The following is a 21,022-nucleotide window of genomic DNA, read 5'->3' as shown; positions in this document are numbered from 1 at the left end:
GTCTATTGAAAAAGTAAAAAATCGCAGTAACTATTAATTTTAAATATAGAAAGTACTTAACAAAAAGAAAAAGAACAAAAAATAGAGTAAGATACAGTAATAAAATACAGGGTTCTATTTGAAAAAACTGAAATTTTGATCTTTTCAAATTGTAATAATTATTTTTTTATAAACAGTCTGTACATGAAGGTTTAATTTCATTTATATCACAACAAATAACGTAACTTTATTTATCCCCCCTACAAAATATCTATTGTAACGCAGATTTTAAAAATTATCATTGTGATTTTTTGTGAATTCTTTATTAATAAAAATTGCAAGGAAATTCAAATAACTTTGCAGTGGAATTTCAAAAATAAATTATGCCCATAGACCCTAAAAAGAAGTCAAAAAAAATATATAAAAATAAATAGGGTGTTTAATTTGAGAAAAACTAAGTTGTGTGCCACCTTAAAAACAGAAAAGTCTGTATAGTTGAAAATCATTTTAGAGTATTATCCTCAAAGTACCGTATAACTTTGGTGTTCGATCTTTTTACTTCCCGAGCGTAATCGAGTCCGTCGGCCGACTCTCTACTTATACGTTTTGTGGACCTTTCATGATACCTACAGTACGAAGAAATAGGTCCCCCGTTTCCGTCTGTCTGCCTGTCCGTCCGTCTGTCCGTCTGTCTGCCGTCCCGGATTTTTATTAGTTAGTTAATCCCCGAAAGTTCTGGGACGATTGTGATGACGTCACTTCAAAATTGTACATAGTAAATGGGTTTTACATTGTATAATAAATAACATCGTCCTACATATGTAGTTTATGACTCCGTATTGAGTTTTTATCCGAATTGTCCATATTTTTGAAAAAAAAATCAATATGATAAAACATTTTGTAATTTAATTTTGAATCTGCAAAACAGTATGCTTTGAAATCTTGCAGATGTTTTAAAGTTATGATAAGCATGATAAATTTTTAATCAAGACATATTGACTTATCCAAAAAATTGATGACGTCAGCTCAAAATTTTGCCGGATAAATCATGTCTAAATTGTACAAAAAATGATGAGTCTGTACTTGTAACTTATCATTCCATTCATATTTTTTGAATTTGCACATACAGGGTGACTAAAAAAAAATAATGGATGCGTGAATTTATTTTATTGATATCAGAAACTACAAAATCGAATGTTTTGAAATCTTGCAGACGTTTTGAAGTTATTGTAAGCATGATAACTTTTTAATGAAATATTTCTGTTTATCAACCCCAAAAAATTGATTACGACATCTCAAAATTTTGCCGAATAAATCCTTTCGAAAATGTGCAAAAAATGATCAGACCATACTTGTACTTTACCACTGCATTCATATTTTTTAGATTTGCTTATGCAGGGTCACTCAAAAAAAAAAGAATCAGTTAATTTATTATTGATCAAATTAAGACGAGCTACCCCATTTTTTTGAAAATGTGAGAATACGCTTGTCTTTACAACAATAAAATAATGATATGGTAAAAAATTATATTAATAACATTTGTTCAAGTGAGGCTTATGTATTAATTTAGTCATCTGTTTTGATGCGATAAATTTATTTAAATCAAACAAATGTCTACGTGACATTCTTCCGATATATAAACATCAACATTTTAAACGTTACACATATTGCTCAAATACCACTATTCCCGTTGATAATGTGTATTTTACAATGTCCGTACTTGTGCAGAGACGGTTTTAAAACAATATTACCAACTTATTATTTCTCACTTGTATGATTATTTTTTAAGTAGGTAGAATTTCTTGTTATTTTTAGTGTATTGATTATGTAACAAATAAGAAGAAACTTGTGTGACACTAATTCTCATTCAGTGCAGCAAAAACTCAATGTGGGCTGGAATTCTAGGTTTCTAGGTGGCCATATTATTTATAGCGCCACTATTCATGGAGGAAAATTGTCTAAATGTGCTGAAAAACCAGATTTATGGGCGTATTACTGAAGTCCTTCAGCAATACCTAGATTTGTTGGAGAATGAAGCGATATTTCAACAAGATGGGGCACCTCCACATTATGCAGCTTTTGAGCGCCAGTTTTCAGATAATTCATTTCCTGGGGACCTGTAGAATGGCCTGCCGGATCACCAGATCTAACGCTAGTTGATTTGTTTTAAAGGCACCTTAAGTCACCGATTTAAATGAGAAAACTTGAGTTTTTGGGAAAATTAAGAAAAACAAACATGTATTTGGGAGTGTCTGCAAATAGATTGTACTATTATATGCAAGTTAATGGAGCTCAGTAATTAGTAGCATTAATTTATTATAATGAGCTTAGAATGTTTGTTGATTAGTGACAAATTAATTAAGTTATAGCTTATGTAGTTAGTTATAGTAGTGTCGTATTCATGTTTGATGAAGCAAAATTTAAACATATGTCTGCATCGAGTTTTTAAACCAATAGGAGACAAGTAACTAGTTTATTCTCTCACACAAATATAAAAGGTATAATTTATTAATATGTCGTTTGGTTTAGTTGATTGATAGCCTTAGTTGACAGGTGAAAAGTTCGTATTTTTCGTGGTGTGTATAAAAATCATTGTTTTGTTTCAGATTGTAAAAGCCCGTTTAACAATAAAAAAATTCACTTACTTTTCGTGACATTCGGGTTTAAATTAAAAATGGCATTGTGTATCCACCTTGATTTCGTAACCGTGGCTTTATTCTGTTTTATTAAAAAGTCGTGCATAAAACATGAACATCTTAAATTATTTGTTCTGGGAACAATCTACCAAAATCAGATTATATTAAAGACTCAGATTGTGGTTTTTGAAAAAAAAAAAAAAGAAAATCCCGTGTGCACAGTGCAGAAATGATTGTGCACAGTGCAGAAATGATTGTGCGCCGTCTTTTGGATTTTGCGTCGACTTACCGTGTTAGCGATGGTGTAAAGCATTTCGACGTACAGCTTGTCTTTCTCATTTTGCGGAGCCGTGTAGTCAATCGGTACAATGCCTAAATCTCCTTCTTGAGGCGGAGGATCCGAAGCGGAGACTTCGGCCGCTTTCAGCACAGTTTGTCGTTGATTTTCTTGTTTCCATGCTAGCGCTGTGAAGCTTTCGAAATAAGACCCGTCAATTTCTTGAACTCTGGAAAACGTGACGGTCATATTAATCGGCCGTAAATTATCCCCAGTGGCTTTAAAATATGTTACTGTTTTTTACTTTATTTCCCGCACAAGTTCGGAATACAGAATGTGAACACTGTAATGGGATTATTATCGCGGCATATTTTCGGGCGATAATTAGTTTTAAAGAACTGCCTGCCGAGGTTTCATAAATGGACACGTCTCTTCGTTAATCCACTTTAAAACGCTGTGATTGTAAATTTTCGAGTCATACTAAAACCGTCATCTTCAGTTGTGAAGAGTCTTAATCAGGGCGAAGCGAAATCTGTTTTGAAGTGAATTGCATCACCACAAAATGAAAGTGGTGTGTCTATGTTTTATTCAATAACACCCGGGTGCTTTGACGGAGGTTTTCCAAATTTGATATAAGACCGCAGCTATAGGCAGTGAACACCCATGATTTACTTTGAGTTAAACTGGTGAAAGGGTAATTTCAAGGGCACTCTAAAACTTTCAAATTGGTTTATAACAAAATACGATTATCTGTTAGAGAAGAATTTCGGCCTAGCGTAACACTATTCAGGGGTTTGTTCGCATTATTAAATTAAACTAATTTATTGTTTATTTAAGTATTTACTATCGTGAAGCTTTAAAAATATTGAAAATCGTACTTTTGTAGATCACCAACACTGAAACATTCTAAAACGTTGGATTGTCAAGTCTGCGAAGTGTGTTATATTTTAGCTCGTTTCTGCTTCAACAAGTTATTGAATTTGCCTTGACGCTCGATAATTCAGATATCGCAAAACATGCAACCAATTTCCGGAGAAATTACACTGTACGTACTATTTGTACACTTGTTGCATTGTAACGTATTCATTCATTATTTTTTTATGTACGATAAATAGAGCACTGATAAGTGACGTATAAAATTCACGAGATAAATACGGCCATGAAAATGGTTTATAGGACAAATTATTATAAGCTCTTTTTGGTGTTCTTTTTTTATGATGATGCCATATCAAACGTGTATCATGCAGAATTTTAGCTACAATGGTCTTAGTTTGTGTTAAAATAAAAACACGTGGACATTTTAATCTGAAACGCAAAGGTGTATTTGCTGTTTTTGCGGTAACCGTGTTTGTTTAGTTTAAACAACGTTACAAAACGTTTACTTTTTGCTAAAAAACTATTTATGCAGAAACCTATTCGAATATTGAAGAATGGAAAAATTAAAACTTTTAATATTTCAAGCAGAAAGTTCTCTTTGAATATTTCATTTTTTATTCACTCAGGCTTATTTCATGTGGAGTTACTGCTCAGTAGACTGGCATTTCTGAAACGAGCGTCAGAGAAATTGTGTCCAGAAAGCTTCTACATTAAAAAAAGTGGAAATAACGAACAAAGCAATATAATGTTAGAGCTTTATCTTTATATTTTAGCATAATATCCACATTTTGATGCAAGATGAAGGTATTAAAGGAACAAACATGGTGTAAATAATGCGAAGCTATCCAGACACTGCACCAAAATACTCAAGCCATCAGTCGATATTAACACGTTTGAAAAAGAGCAAGTATTACTGCTTCTTTGCTGAATTTTCCAAACTTTGAAAAATACATAGGGCATTGTTTTCAGACGACCGCCGGCGTCATTACTTAACGAATGTCACATCGAGACTTCACAAGAAAATAAGAAAAATTTGCTACAACAATATTGAATAAAGCTTCAAGTCTATGTTTCTTATTTGAAAACACATTTAAAAGAATACACATATGACAGAGGAAACAGCAGAGAAATAGAAGAGAGTTAGAAGACTATAGAGGGATTACACTGTCGAATTCAACGCTTAAACTATTTAGGTCTATCTTGAACAAGAATTTTAACAAGAACATTAAAATTGCCGAAGAATAGCAAGGAATTAAAATCCACAGTTACACTACATTGTACCTAATAGTTTTATGTTTTTTCAATATATGAAAGCTTTCGAGTATCAAAAAATTGATCTAAGCTTGTTTAGACAGAACTTCCTTGGTATCTGAAGTCAAACATTCAAACAAATTCATTGTCTTAGAAAAAAAAATGTTCAGTTCAGATCCAAAGCTTTAACCACTAGGCCACAACGTGTTTGTTGCAGGCATAAACCAGATATCGGCCGTAATTGTGATAAAAATTAAGGTGGATTAATAAACCACAAGCACAGGAGCATGTTGTTTTATAAAATTGAAATACTATTTAGGATGTAAATTTTTGAGGGGAAGTCATCAAATTGTTGTTGGAGGTAATTAGACAAATTTGAGTTGGCGTTTTATTACCATCTGCCTGATATTGCTAACTTACGTATAACATTTGAGAACAATCAGTTCGGTAGTTTCGGACACTACTTGTCTAATGAAAATTGACACTGACGACAGACAGACAAACAATAGACGCCAGATACACGGAATCGGGAGACCTATTTTTCATTCTCTAGGGGTCATAAATGTAGCCATTGGAATTCGAATGCATTCGCTGATATATCCTATTCTTAATACTTTCTTAGCTTACCCTCACGAAGAAAAAAATTAAAAATGCTGTAACTACTGGAAAGGGAAAGAATGCGATGATATAATTCGTATAATGGGCGACCTAAATAGTAATAATAAAATCAGTATAGCAACATCAACATGTAATGCAAATTCTGTAGTTATTAATTCTGAAATTCGGGCAGGGAAAAACATTTGGAACCAAGAAGTAGACCAAGAAGTAAATAAAGCGGCTGGCTGGCGGGCTTCTTATGGTACACATATGGAGAACTGTATATCTAAATATTGACTTAAAATTAATAATATAATGGAAGACAACTGCAAGACCAATATTGACGTACAACGGGGAAACAAGAACCGATTTACAAAGAACGAAACAAAAAAGAAGAATATTGGAAACGAACATAAAAAACGTTGACGAGAGTTACATTGACAAACACACCAGAGAAGTAAGATCAACGATGTTGCAAAGGTTATGAACAATGCGCGGAATTGTATCTCATACGCTAGATCCAGTGCTGTCACGGCGAGACTTTGATTACAAATATACTTTTCTTTTGGACTATATCAACATAATATAACATTTCAAGATCACCAATCTGTGGTCCTGTGGGTGAAAAAATTAAAAAGGGCATCGAGTATTATTATTTGAAATAATATAGTAATATAGAAGTAGTTTTTTAACAAGCTGTAAACACTTCTAGCGACGCACTGGCTACGACCTTGTGGACCAGATCAAAGCGTTCCCGCTACTCGCCGTAAAACACACCTTACTTCAACTGGGGAATTGCACCGGTGAGATAGAATCCCGCGTAGTGGTTATGAAGCAAAGAAAGAAGCAGTGGAACTAGCATATAGGTATAAATGCATTAGTTGCATCCTTAGTTATTGATGGCTTTTTAAAAGTTTTGGTATTATTAACAGGTTGACTGTCAGAATAAAATTTGCGGAAGTGCCTCTGGTGCCAAGTTAAAATTAGTATGTATGTTTACTTCCAAAAAAATATTCTGAAGTTCATTTTCCTTCATTGTGCAATTGTGCATATTATGTAAAATTTTTGGAAAATTTACTAAGCGGTCGATACGTCCTCTCGGGCGTGGGCGGAATATGTTTTCCCGTGTTGCTTAAGCGTTCGCACCGGCACCGGCGGTCGTTTTTTAGCAGGTTGATTCTTACGGAAAACGCGTTTGGTATTCAACTGCATTCTGCATTTGATCGCTGTCGTTATTGTAGGCAGAAATGAATGCTTGTTCGAAAAAATTTGTTGAGGTACTGTGAAACCTTTGTGTTTAGATTGTTTCAACACCGTACATGACAAATAGACGTTCTTACTGCTGTTCTATACTAGAAGTTATATTCCGTTAAATGTTAACCTGCGCTTTGTTTTTCAAATTTATATTAAAAATTTATGATAATATAATCTGCCGTATTTTTTTTTTGCAAATCGGTACAGATTTTTAAAAATTCGATGCAGTGTGCAGAACTACCATGCCGCAGCGGTCGAATGTTAGGATAAAATCCATCTCAGTTGTAACCACCGACACAGGAGAAACGTAAATGTGAAGCACGGATTTGTCAGTCGTATACGACCTCCCGGCATATGGGGAAAAACAGTCAGCGGTCGTATACGACCACCCTGGCAGTAACCTGTTAAATTTAAAAGATAATCCAAATTACGTTTCAGATCTTACTATACTAGTATGAAATATTTAAATTTTTGACCGTCCACAATCTTTTGAAAAAGTTTTTACATTAGAAACCAATTTAAGAATTCATGTTGGTGAAGAACTTGAAATCGATCTTGTATGTGTATGTTTTGAAAAACTGAACTGTGGCTCTCGTTAAGATCCAAAGTTCCAACAAACTAAAAATTTTTTAACATCCAGAATTTTAAATAAGGATTCGAAATAGGAAACTACATACTATTGATTTGAACAGACCCATCCTAAGTTGTTCCAACATGAGGACGATGCTGGATGTTCTACTTTTGCACCTGGCAGATTTTTCGTAATTCCCAGTTATCCTTAATAAAATATTTATAAACTCCAAATTTCTCTGGAACAATTCGAGGTGAAGAGTCATTAAATAATAGATATACTGTTGCTTTAATTCTTCAGTCTTCCAACATAAAAGATGCTTCCAATCTATGGTACCCTGACAGGTATTAGCGAACTCCATTATTAGTTCCAAACGAATTTTTGCAACTGCAACGCATTTTTTCCAGCGGTGGCCCAGTGCTTGGATTCCCTTGGAAAAAAAATTCTTTGGTTGCTCGTCTAACCAGTCGTTCAACAAACATCACTTCGTCATCGTCACGATTTTTATTGTCACGAAAATATTTTAATTTTGAGAACAAACAGAAGTCATTAGGAGCCAGGTGAGGTGAATAAGTTGGGTGTTCCAACAACTCGAGTCCTGCGTCCTAAATAGCAGTCATTGGAGCATGACTTTTGTGAATCGTAGCCTTGTCCTGATGGAACAAAATTCTCTTACTCAAATTTCTCCGTTTTTTTCCTTAATACATTCGCGCAGTTTTGCAATTAAATTGGCATAAGAGTAGTAATTGTGTGTCCACGTTGTAGCTAATCAACCATCAGGATTTCTTCCGCAATCTCAAAAAATTGTGGCCATAACTTTACCAGCAGATGGCAAAATCCGAAATTTGCAAGGTGGAGGAGAACCTCTATGAGTCACTCCATTCTTGGTGATTTTGATCAAACAACGGTGATAAATCGTGCAAGAAATCCATCTGGATCGCCTTTAAACTTTGCCAAACTGACTTCAGAATGAAATGCTCGAAACCGTTTTCTGATATTTGTTAATATATTTTCCACAGAACCATATGAAATTTCTATAATTTAATCACAGCGTGCACTTCAGATTTTTCCATTTTTGCAAAAATGACAAGACCAAAGCCTCCCACGAGATCGAAAAAAACTCTGTTTGGCACAAAGTCGGGTTTTTTATGGTTTAAAAGGAAACTCGAGAGAAGTAACAGTTTTCTGTCATGACAAAATTACTAAAAAAAGGCCAGAATAGCAAACATTTAGCCCCAGACTGATTTTGGCAAATGACATATTCTCTAAGAAAAGAGAGGGTGGGTGGGCGGGGCTATTTACCTGCTAAGATAAGATTGATTTTGGCAAATGGGATCCCTCTAAGAAAATAGAGGGCTGATGAGCGGGGCTAGTACCTGCTAAAATCAGACCGATTCTGGCAAATGATATACCCTCTATGAAAAGAGAGGGTGGGTGGGCGGGGCTAGTATCTCTTAACATAAAATTGATTTTGGTAAATGAAAAATACCTCAAGAAAAGAGAGGGCGGGTGGGCGCGGCTAGTACCTACTAGGATAAGACTGATTTTTGCAAATGACGTATCCTCTAAGAAATGTAATTATATTATTATAAGAAAAGACATTAGAGGCTCCAAAGCACTTCGAAATTTTTTCCAAATAGCAATACCTAGAACCTCAAGATTGTTTTAAATTTTTCAAAAAAAAAGTCCCAAAATTAACTCAAAAACAGGTAGGTCGGAATTGTTCAAAAGTAGAACACCAAAATCCCCAAAAATTGCTTTAAATAATTATCCAGAATCTATACTAGTATATATACCATATGCAATAAACAACTGGCGAAAGTATTGCAATGATTACCACTGTATATTTTTTTAACACTGAAAGAGGATTTTTTTTCAAATAAAGTACAGTTACATGTTTGGTTTTTGGAAAAAAATTTAATTGCTATAATATACTACGTGACTTTTTAAATTCTGCTCTAGTTGGCCATGACGCACACGTCAGCAGTGCAATTTAAACGGCTGGTTTAAGCGTCATGGCCAACTAGAGCATAAATTTAAAAAATCACGCGATACCCGATACACTGATTAAAGGAAAGATGAAAAAATCTGGGAGTTAGTATTAACAAAAAAAAAATCCTCAAAAAATCCTATGCAATTCCTGTATGCAATACTAACTCTAAAAGCATCTCCGAAAAAGTGGAACCCCGATCAGAAATTATTCATGAAAATAGTTCACATAGTTTGAAAATGTTTCAACTGAAGGCATTCGTAATGAAGTAAATATTCTTGAACATACAATGTAGGCGTATTTCAAAATTATGTCACCTTCATACCATGTTTATTGTAATCGGGTCTATCGGGCGATGTTTTCTCGACGTTTCATGATTTCTAGAGTACGACAAAATAGGTATTCCATTTCTGTCTGTCTGCATGTCCGTGTGTCGATTTTTAGTAGACAGTAAACTAGTAAAATTTTATGTGTATATTAGAGATATCCTGTAGATGGTAAAATGCACCAAAATTTGGCTAATTATTCCCATCAACTATAGGATGACGTCACCTCCAATGTTTACATATAAGTCAATATTATTTACACTTTACAAAATAAGACTCCTATGCTTGTGGTTTATGAATCCGTGTTGAGTTTTTTTACCTTGAACATCAGATTTTTGGAAAAAAGATCAAAATTGTATAGAATTGCAATTTAACTCTGAAACTGCAAAACCCAATTCTCTAAGATTATTGGTTTATGACCTCAAAAAATCATGACGTGCTTAATTAATTAATCAGTCCTCTGCTCTGCGTTGGGGAGACAAAATCAGTCAAATTTCATTTAATTTAAGCGCCGATGTTTGAAAACCGAATGTGCTAATTATCGAAGTCTTTCGTAGTATAAACATAAACAGTCGAAGTTAATCATGTACTGAGAAATAAATTTACACTCGTGCGAATTACGAAGGCGTTATTTACACTACTGGTTTTTATTTTATAGAGGTTAGTGTCAGAGTTTATAATTTTTCAAAGAAGCGGGATTTGTCGGACTATACTTCAAGGGGCAGGGAAGTTCTTTCGAATTAACCTTCAACCAATTTTTTATTTATACATATGTATGTATTAATTTTCTAAAAAAATCTTGAGGAGGATACCTTATTTGCTAAAATCGGTTTTATTTTAAGCAGGTACTTGCCTCACCCACCCACTTTCTCTTTTCTTAGAGGGATCTCATTTACCAAAATCAGTCTTATCTTACCATGCATTTGCTTGCAAATAATATTAAAATGAAACATCCAAGAAAACTGAAACTGCACCAGCTTAATGACAGAAAAGCAACCTTTGAATATGTCAAATTACGCCAACGTCACTCTAAGCGTACTATGAAAAAGAAAATGAAAAAGCTAAGAATAAAGAAAAATAGGATAGTAATCACCTTGTTGAATCGAAAAAGTTGTAAGAAACTAAGATCTGGACAAATACTAGAAAATATGGTAGCTAAGTACTTAGTTATAATTTCTTAATAGTTATTCATAAAAATGTATCTAATGTGGTCACCTACATTTGAAATTTCAAATTTAGCGCTACAACTAGATGGCAGCAGTGAGGAGGAAGCAGTACGGGACACGACGGGATCTAAACAGAATTTTTAATAAACCGCTCGTTCGAAGAGTAAAAATTAGTTTTACTAAAAAACCGACTACAATTTCAGGTGTGGGATGAACGACCTTAACATCGGAATGACCAATGTCCGATTTGTGTTTGTAAAGTGCTGATTCATGGAATAGTTACACGGATAAATGGTAGAAGAGTCAAGCACGTGGGAAATGTGAGGTTATGTCAACTCATCGCGTTTTCATAAAAGGAGAAGATGGCAAGAACCCTCCAAGAAGTGGAGTTGTGCGACGACGCTATTAAGAATGGTCCTTATGCATCGGTACGTACGCTATACGGCCTTGCCTTTGACGACGGTAGTCGGTTGAACAGAAAGAAGCTGTGTCAATGGACTGGTTTCCCTTTTGGGGTCGCATCAGATGACTTCAATGAGAAAGTGGATGAGGTAGTGCAGAATTTTACGATCGCAGAACTTTGTGGAGTCGGCCTTCTACTGGGGTTGAATTGTGCAGGTACTCACCAAGAAGTGGCCGAGAGAATTTGTTCAGTGTTGACTGATTTTGATCTGTTTACACAAGAAAGAGTTGTTCAAGAACAAGAGAGTGAAGACGAGGACGACGAAGATGAGCCGGTAGACAGTGATGATGGTCGAGCAGGCGCGGCAGCAGTCCCTACGTTCACCATGTCTTTCAGAGACATCGAAGATTCCGTACGCACTTTTAGTGGTGATGACAATTATGCAATCGAGACTTGGGTCGCAGACTTTGAAGACATTGCTAAACTTATGAAGTGGTCGGAACTGCAACGACTAGTTTTTGCGAAGAAATCATTAACTGGGCTTGCTAAGTTATTTATCCAAAGTCAGAGGAATTTGGGTACATGGAAGGACTTGAAACGCAGGTTATTGAGTGAATTTTCCAAGAAGGTGAGCACTGCTGAACTGCATCGCATGCTGAATAATAGAAAAATGAAAAAAGAAGAATCTCTCCAGGAATACTTGTTGAAGATGCGTGAACTCGCTTCAAAGGGTCAAATTGAAGAGGAGTCAGTAATCGAATATGTCATTCAAGGTATCAACGATGATCCTGAACACAAATTTTTGTTGTATGAAGCTAAAACTTATGTCGACTTAAAGAAAAAAATTGAAGTTTATGAGAAGATTAGAAAGACCCGTATACCTTCGACTCAATCTGTTGGTCAACGTTTCCGAAAGCATAACGAAAACAAAGGAACTTATTCTCCGGGGTCTGTAGGAGCGAAGGGCAGTAGTAAACCCCCTCCAAATCAGAACATAATTAGAAGATGCTATAATTGTAATGGTGTGGGCCATTTCGCCTCAAATTGTCCAATTCCGGTGAGGGAAAAGGGTTCCTGTTACAATTGCGGTTCAAAGGAACATCAGAAGAGGAATTGTCCAGAGAAGAAAAAGGAAGACAACACCACCAATGTGATATCAACCGAGACACAAGATCGCTATATGGTAAACGTTAAGATTAATGTTAAAGATGATTGTCAAACCGAATGTAGCTATAATTTGAATTCATTAATCGATGCAGGTAGCCCAATTTCAGTTGTAAAAGTTCGGTATGTCACCGAAAATAATTTCAATGAAGGTCTAAATCCAAATTTAAATTTCGTGGGTGTGAATGGATCGAAGATTGATATTTTGGGTATTTTTAACACGGAAGTATTTGTTAATGAAACTGTTTTACCCATAAAATTCTATGTAGTTCCTAATAGCACCATGCCCTTTAACGCTATATTAGGTAGAGATTTTCTCAATACCAAGGGTTTCACGTTTACGTTAGGAGATCATTTAAAAATTATTTCAAACGAATTTGAGAAAGTAAATAACTTTGACGAAATTTTACATGTCGATTTTAAGGTAGGTGAAGAAATAAAAAGTAACAAAGAAGTACAGATCAATCCTTGTTTAGATTATGATAAAAAAGTGGAAGTTTTGGAAGTGTATGATAATTTTTATTTATGTAATGACTCGCCAAAAATTGATTGTAATTACGAAATGAACATTTGTGTTAAGAACGATCAACCAATCTCTTTTAGACCACGGCGTTTATCCTTTTCTGAAAAAGAAAAATTACGAAACATGTTAGATGATCTATTAGAACGAGGCATTATTAGACCTAGTAGCTCTGATTACTGTAGTCCAATTGTACTGGTAAGAAAAAAGACAGGTGATTTAAGGCTTTGCGTTGATTATCGCGAATTAAACAAAATTACTATTAAAGACAACTTTCCTACTCCTTTGATAGAAGACAATCTGGATCGACTTCGAAACAAAAGATATTTTACGACCCTTGATCTTAAGGATGGTTTCCATCATGTTCGTGTAGCAGAATCGTCGATTAAATTTACTAGTTTTATCACACCTTTAGGGCAATTTGAATATCTTAGAATGCCTTTTGGGTTAACTAATGCCCCAAGAGTTTTTAACAGATTTATTAATTTAGTTTTCAATAAATTAATTCGAGCAAACAAAATTATTTTGTACTTAGACGACATTCTAATAGCGACCAACAGTTACGAAGAACATTTAGATATTTTGAAAGAAGTATTTGGTGCAGCCTCCCAACACAATTTGCTTTTTCGAATTGATAAATGTGCTTTTCTTATGTTTGAAATTTCTTATTTAGGATATCTAGTAAACAATGATGGCATCAGACCTGATCCGAAAAATGTCGAAGCAATTTTGCAGTATCCAATTCCTACAAATGCTAAGGAAGTTCATAGGTTTGTTGGTATTGCTAGTTATTTTCGAAAATTTATAAATGGGTTTTCCGTTCTTACAAAACCTTTATATGACTTGTTAAAAAAGAATGTTGAGTTTCGGTTTGGTGAAAAAGAACTTGAATCCTTTGAACAAGTAAAAAATCAATTAGCTTCTTATCCTCTTTTAGCTGTGTATGATCCGCATACCCAAACAGAGTTGCACTGCGATGCATGCACATCTGGGTTTGGAGCTATTTTACTTCAAAAACAGTCGTCGGGAAAATTTCATCCTGTTTTCTATTTTAGTCGTAGGACGACCGAAACCGAATCTAAATATCACAGCTTTGAATTGGAATGTTTAGCCGCTATTTATGCTATTAAACGATTTCATATATATCTCTTCGGTATACATTTTACGATTGTCACAGACTGTGATAGTTTTAGGCTTACTCTGAATAAAAAAGATATTAATGTTCGAATTTCTAGGTGGGCACTATTCTTACAAAATTATGACTACGAACTGCAACATCGTCCAGGAACACGGATGATCCATGTTGATGCTTTAAGTCGAGCCAACAATATTTTAGTACTAGAGGAAAATACACTGGAACAAAATTTAGCTATTTCTCAAAATTTAGATTCGAGTATTCAAAGGGTTAAGTCTGAACTCGAAATCCGCGAAAGTACAAAATTTGAACTTAGGAATGGACTAGTGTATAGAAAGAGCAAAGGAAAACTTTTATTTTACGTTCCTTCGTTGATGGAAAGTCAGATCTTAACTATGTGTCATGATAATTTCGGTCACGTTGGCGTGGACAAAACTATGGAGTATCTAAAACGCAGCTATTGGTTTCCTAGTATTAAAGAAAAAGTGAAAAATCATGTTCGAAATTGTTTGAAATGTATCACCTTTTCACCAATTGGTGGCGCTGTGCCGAGTGAGTTACACAATATCCCTATGGGAAATAAACCCTTTGTCACCATACATATTGACCATTATGGTCCATTAGAAAAAACTTCGACAGGTAAAAGATATATTTTTGAGATCATTGATTGTTTCACTAAATTCGTAAAACTGTATGCAGTCAAGAGCACCAAAACTTGTGAAGTAATCAATCAGTTAGAAAATTATTTTAGGCACTATAGTGTACCATTACGTATTGTATCCAATCGGGGATCCTGTTTTACCTCTAATGAGTTCGAAAAGTTTGTTCAAGAACATATGATTCAGCATATTAAAGTCGCGACGGGGTCACCAAAATCAAACGGTCAGATCGAAAGAATCAATCGAGACTTAACACCAATGTTGTCAAAATTGGCTATTTTAACAAACAAGTGGGAGAAAGCTTTGGGAACAGTTGAATTTGCTAATAACAATTCGTTTTGTAGATCCACTGGTAATTCTCCATCCGTTTTATTGTTCGGTATTAGTCAAAACGATCCTAGCGATCCTTTAAGAAATTTATTAGGCGCTGAAGCTGAAAAAGAAGATGACTTAGCCGAGGTTCGAGAAAAGGCTCAGTCTCAGAATGAAAAGTTACAAGCATACAATAAGCGCATGTATGACCAAAAACATAGACCTCCTAAACCGTACAATGTCGGTGATTATGTGATGATAAAAAACATAGATGTTACACCAGGTATTAATAAAAAACTTTTACCTAGGTATCGTGGTCCCTACGAAATCAAGAAGTCATTAGGCAATGATCGTTATTGGATTACAGACGTTGAAGGTTTCCAAGTAACGCAAATCCCATTTGAGGGAGTATGTTGTTCTGAGAATATGAAGCTTTGGCTTCAATAAGTTACAAAGAGATTAGTTTCATTTGTTCATTATTTCATAATGTTGTGTTTCTTAGTTTTGTTTCCACCTCGTTCTAGTTTTGACGCTAACATGTTCGTCTTTTAAGCGATTGGGTTTTCTAATCCATCTCTAATACCCTTACGATTTTTTTTTGTGTCCTAATTACTTATGTGATTTATGTACTTTAGATACCTATGTGCGTCTTATCATTATGTTATTTAGGCGTTATATTATGTATTGGATTTATGTGACTTATGTTTTCTGTCACTTATTATGTTACGTACCTTATGTTTTACTTTGTGTAACTTATGATGTTTGTGTGACTGAAGTTTAAGCACCTTATGTTTTCTGTCACTTATTATGTTATGTACCTTATGTTTTACTTTGTGTATATGATCGGGACGATCATAATGTCAGGATTGGCCGAATTGTGGTCACCTACATTTGAAATTTCAAATTTGGCGCTACAACTAGATGGCAGCAGTGAGGAGGAAGCAGTACGGGACACGACGGGATCTAAACAGAATTTTTAATAAACCGCTCGTTCGAAGAGTAAAAATTAGTTTTACTAAAAAACCGACTACACTAATGACATATCTTCCCCTTTCAAGATACACGTTTTGTATACATGAACGGTACAGAAAAAGGGTGATCAGTTAAGGAACATATCTGACAATCAAATAAATTTTCAAGACGGAACTAATGAAAAATAAAATTAGAGTTGTATGATACCCAAAAATTGTAACCAGCCGTCTATAGGCCACTTACTTGATGTCACTTTCCATTTTTAAAGTATGCTGTTAATTAACTAAGAGAGAAAATTTGCCACCTAATCAGGCTTGCCGCTCTAGGTAGCTAGCGATGCGTAGATACGGTTCTTAATGTAACATATGTAACCAGCTTTATATTCATCTAGAGTTTTCCTCTATTGGACCTACTGTTCTGAACAACACTAGTAAAACAGAGCAGACCAGTTTAAAGCAAGGTATATACAGGGTGTTTTTGAAAGGTATGTAAAAAGAAGCGGAAAATTAGACATGAGAAGCACATGTCATAAACTCAAAATCACTATAATAAATACTTAATAAAAGTTCTTTCGTTTTTGAGATAAAACTCGCTAAAAAATTTTTCGAAATTTGATAATATATGATGATAATTGTAGTTCAACAACAGAAAATTTCGGAAAATTTCACGTGAAAAATTTTTTTCGACAAAATGCTCTCACATAAGTTTTCCTCAAAAATGCAAGGTTATGGAACGCCGAAATGGTCAACATGGTTTTAATGTACTGCAGAGCAACGATTTTCTGATGTTCGACCTTAATTGTGCTAGTCTTCTCATCTGAACATTCGGTCCCACCCACCCTAGCGTGCAAGAACAGCCCTTCCAAATAATATTGCACGCTCACTTTAAACTTAATGAAGCGCAGCGCCAACCAGAGTCTAAAATAGGAGGCGAGATCGCGGTTATTCAGAGGACGTGATCAGTTTAAAAATTTGTGCGTGGAAGTAGTATCGGAGCAGTACTACGTAGTTACATAAGGAAATGTTCAGATGAGAAGACTAGCACAATTAAGGTCGAACATCATAAAATCGTTTGACCTGTGTAATAATCACTGTCGACTATTCCTTTAGGCAATTTGCTTGAAATCAATTAATTATGTATTTAATATATACTTAATATTTGACATTAGCATAAGAAACGCGTAGAGGGGAATATTTTTTGCGAAATTTATAGAATAAAAAAAGTTTTATATGGCTTTCCGAGATGCCCGAATTTACCAGATTGTTTGCATATGTTTCAAACTAACAATCATTTACAGAAAAAGTTGAAGTTGTACATAAAACTACTCTGGCGTTTAATTTATTCAAAAATAGTTCTGAATACGGCCTGTATGTATTGTTCGCATTTACCTAACTGATTACAGTCGTCTACGAGATCGAAAATGTTAAATTAATCCGTTTGTTAATTTTCATTGTTTTTGATATCCGTTTTCAGTTTCCCAAATCCATGTTATTAAAATTCACTGTTTTGTATGATTTTGTAAATCAACACAGTCTATTTATTCTTTACAAATTTTAATTCTCTTTTTAAGAAGTTTCAAAAGAAATATTTTACTCACGAAATGATTCAGTATTTTTAATTTAGTTATTTGTCTAAACACATTGTGGATAACGTACCCACAGTTAGCTTTGTTTCTGCCGTTTATAAACTAACATTTTAGAAGTTAAACAATGAGTTTGAAACAATTGCGTTTGCATAGAAAAAATCGGTATAATAAAGTTTTTCATAAACCGCACTTAAAATAATTCTTTTTGTTGCGATTTTGGACGGTAAATTCAGAATGTTTCAGCGGCGTAATCGTTCAATGTTGATGTGGTTGTGTGCAATGCGGGTTTATCATGCGTTAAATGTTTATCACATGTCGAAATCCGAGAGAACTAACAGTGGTTTGTTGGTTAACCATAAACGTTTTAATACAGGATGAGGTGAATAATTTAAAATAATTCCGTTGCAATTTCATGAGTAAAGAGAATTGGCAATTTTAGTCGAATCAGTGAACTCTTTCAAAATTTCGCTGTGCAAACATAGTTTAAATATATAAAATAGATGAAATGTTGCTAATTTTTTTTTGCAAATTAAACCTCACGTTTGATTTAGCAAATTAATTGATGTTTAAATAATTAAACTGCTTTGACTAGTGCACAAAACTAATTAACTCCATCCACCTACCTTCAAAAAAGTTTTAACGAATCCGTACGAAATGCTACTATTTACTTATGAACGCGACTTTTAATGGCGTTCTGAGAAAAATAAACATGAAGAAGTAACTATTATTTCGGTCCGTATATTTGACGACGGAAAAAATATTTATCTTCCGACTAAAATTTCTCTTTTATTTACAGCATTTCAACCCGGATATTTCATGCCACCATGCTTTAATGTCATGCTGAATATATGTCTTTCTTACCCCGAACGAACCTGATGATCGATGTCCGGCCAACTCAACCGTCTACTGCAGAAAGATGGCCTTTTGTCTGGAGTGGCCTTAGGAGATCTTTGTCTGAAAGAACCGGGCCGACGAACAGGTGGTGCAGGAACTAAACATTCCAAAGTGCTTCTACGTCTTTGGACCAGAGCACTGGCGCCAGGAGCTGGCAAAACTTTCGGGAAACCGGGAGTATTGCTATCACCTGAATTGCTGCGTGATCCCGTGGGAATTCCAGTGTTGGTTGTTTCCGCCGTGTCAGTTCTACTCAAGGAAAATCTGGAAAGAAAATAGTAGCATAGAAGCATTTTATAGACACTTTTGTATTGAAGTGAGTTTTCAAATAAGAATAATGTGCCTGCACTTGCGGTCACTTTTTTGTTCATCAAATACTTAGATGCAAACAAGCCTTTTATGCAGTTTGATGGATTTTACGAGGATCTTCGAGAAACTAAGTTTCATTTTGATATATTTGTGGCGAATGTTGGAGTATATATTGTTCATGCACAGTGGTGTTGATTTATTCTTCAAGAATAAGTATATTTTATAAAATTTGTTAAGAGGTATCTTATGAAATGGAGATCTTTAAAGTTAATTTTTCGTCATCATGGCAATCAGTGTAGACAGTACAATTACTGGAAAATGAAACTCCCAACTGTTTGTGTTTTGTTCTTGTTTGTGTAATGCTATAAACTTGGGTAATGTGCGAAGCTCTTCCGGAAAAGTGAAATCTTATTACATTACTTGGGAAATCTTAAAAGCCCTACTATTCTAGAATGCTTGTAATAATGTTAGCAACATAAACAGATTATGTGCTTTTAAACGAAATTAAAATAATGAGAGGAGGTTTCTGTGAGAGTGATCAAAGTTAATTGAATTAAAAAATAATACTATGGCTGGAGGAAGAAGTAATTAATAAACGATATCCGAAAGCTGCGCACAGCAATCGAACTTTTAAAATTGGAATGAGTTATATCGGTTCAAAGTTATTAGTTTCCATTTTAATTAAATTGGGAATTTTTTAGCGTCACCGTTTTTACAGGATAGATTTAGACCGATGAGTTTAAAATATGTATTATACACGAAAGGCACAAATATTTGTTCAAAGATATATACATTTCCACGAAATAACATCATTATGCGTTTTATAATTGGCGGATGCGCCGGGTAAAATATTTGCATAATCAACATACATATACTTTATCGCTAAAAAACCTTTTTAAATTGTTTACACATTGTTTGTTCCACGAGTTTCATTTTAGATACATGTAGACACTAATATTTACTTTTAAAGTGTAATTATGGGGAGGAATGACGGACATGACAAACTCCACTAAAAATATATTCCCATTATTTTTACGTTAAAACTGATTAAAGAGACGTTCATTGACGTAGAAAAATGTACCGATTTATACTTGTAAAAGATATAAAGGAAAAGTATTAAGAGACACTTTATACCTGTGAGAATTCTAGGTAACGAAGGAGACGTATATTGATGGAAGTTTAAAACGCGACAAGTTGAACAGGTGCTCTTGTTACTCAGACGTAATTTGATAAATTGGCATAAAAATTGCCTGGAATAATTATTAGAGAGGAAACCCAGACTGATACTTAATACATAATTGAAAAAATGTGGTATTAAACGTAAAATCCACAGCAAAATTTAAGTTTGTTGTCCAGTAGTTGTTAATTTTAAGTTTTCAAATATGAGGTAATTGTTGTTTTTCAACAATGTAGATAAGGTCCTAAATAATTTGGTTTAGGGTTGAATCTATCTGAAACTCTAGTGATGAAATAATAAATGAAACAATAATGCAGCCGTCGTTTGAAATCCGTTTCAAGTACAGGTGTGGCTGTGTTCGTGGTTAACCAGTTTATGCCGACAGTTGCTTCCGTTTGAGATACATTCAGCAAATAGTTGTTGCTTAAAATATGAAGTGTCTTTACAAATGCTGTATATTCGTTAATTTCGCTTACATAAATAAATATAAAATACAGGAATTTTTCTGCTTCATTTTTCTTAATTTTTAGTTCTGCAGTCTTTTGTTTGGATTTGAATAGACGGTGTCTAAAATTTCAGCTATTAAATAGGTATATTATAATGATTATTAAATAGGTTCCTTTTCATCAGAACGTTCCACATATATGTTTTTTTTTTCTTTTTTAGAAGGCTACGTTGTGTTATGCGCTGCAATGTGTTAATTTTAAATAAATAGTAGACATAATTGCTTTTGAAGATAATATTTGCAAAAAAAAGAAAATTACTGGTTCACAAAAATAATAGGGTGTGATTTTTTAAACTTTTGCTCGAGTTGGCCATGATGCTTAGGCCAACAAGAGCAGAAATTTAAAAAATCACCGAATAGTTGGTAGTCTAATAACTTAACAAGTAACATGTTAAAAGTAATGAAACTTTATTTTGTTGAGGAAGTGCATATTAATTTTTTTGGAAATTGAAAGAAATTTGATA

The 21,022-nt window shown here is 34.3% G+C and overlaps 2 protein-coding genes across 3 annotated transcripts in view; one reads left to right on the top strand and one right to left on the bottom strand.

Moving 5' to 3' along the window:
* The window catches only part of LOC135135257 (BAI1-associated protein 3), a 262,329-nt gene that overhangs the window by 84,571 nt on the left and 156,736 nt on the right, over window positions 1–21,022 (bottom strand). For both annotated transcript variants that reach the window (XM_064064285.1, XM_064064284.1), the window contains exons 3-4: window positions 18,535–18,831; window positions 2,905–3,121 (exon numbers count right to left, since the gene is read on the bottom strand). In XM_064064285.1, the coding sequence (XP_063920355.1) occupies window positions 2,905–3,121; window positions 18,535–18,831 (514 nt within the window). The remainder of the gene's footprint in view (window positions 1–2,904; window positions 3,122–18,534; window positions 18,832–21,022) is intronic.
* Window positions 14,921–15,663, top strand: LOC135135466 (uncharacterized). Its single transcript, XM_064064524.1, has 2 exons — window positions 14,921–15,094; window positions 15,149–15,663. Exons 1-2 carry the CDS (start codon window positions 14,982–14,984, stop codon window positions 15,561–15,563), a joined length of 528 nt encoding a protein of 175 aa, XP_063920594.1. The 5' UTR covers window positions 14,921–14,981; the 3' UTR covers window positions 15,564–15,663.

The sequence above is a fragment of the Zophobas morio genome, unplaced genomic scaffold (assembly GCF_036711695.1).
Source record: "Zophobas morio isolate AGI-343-1 ecotype UQ-CSIRO unplaced genomic scaffold, CSIRO_AGI_Zmor_V1 ptg000024l, whole genome shotgun sequence".
Taxonomy (NCBI): domain Eukaryota; kingdom Metazoa; phylum Arthropoda; class Insecta; order Coleoptera; family Tenebrionidae; genus Zophobas; species Zophobas morio.
This window is presented reverse-complemented; position numbering and strand designations above follow the sequence as displayed.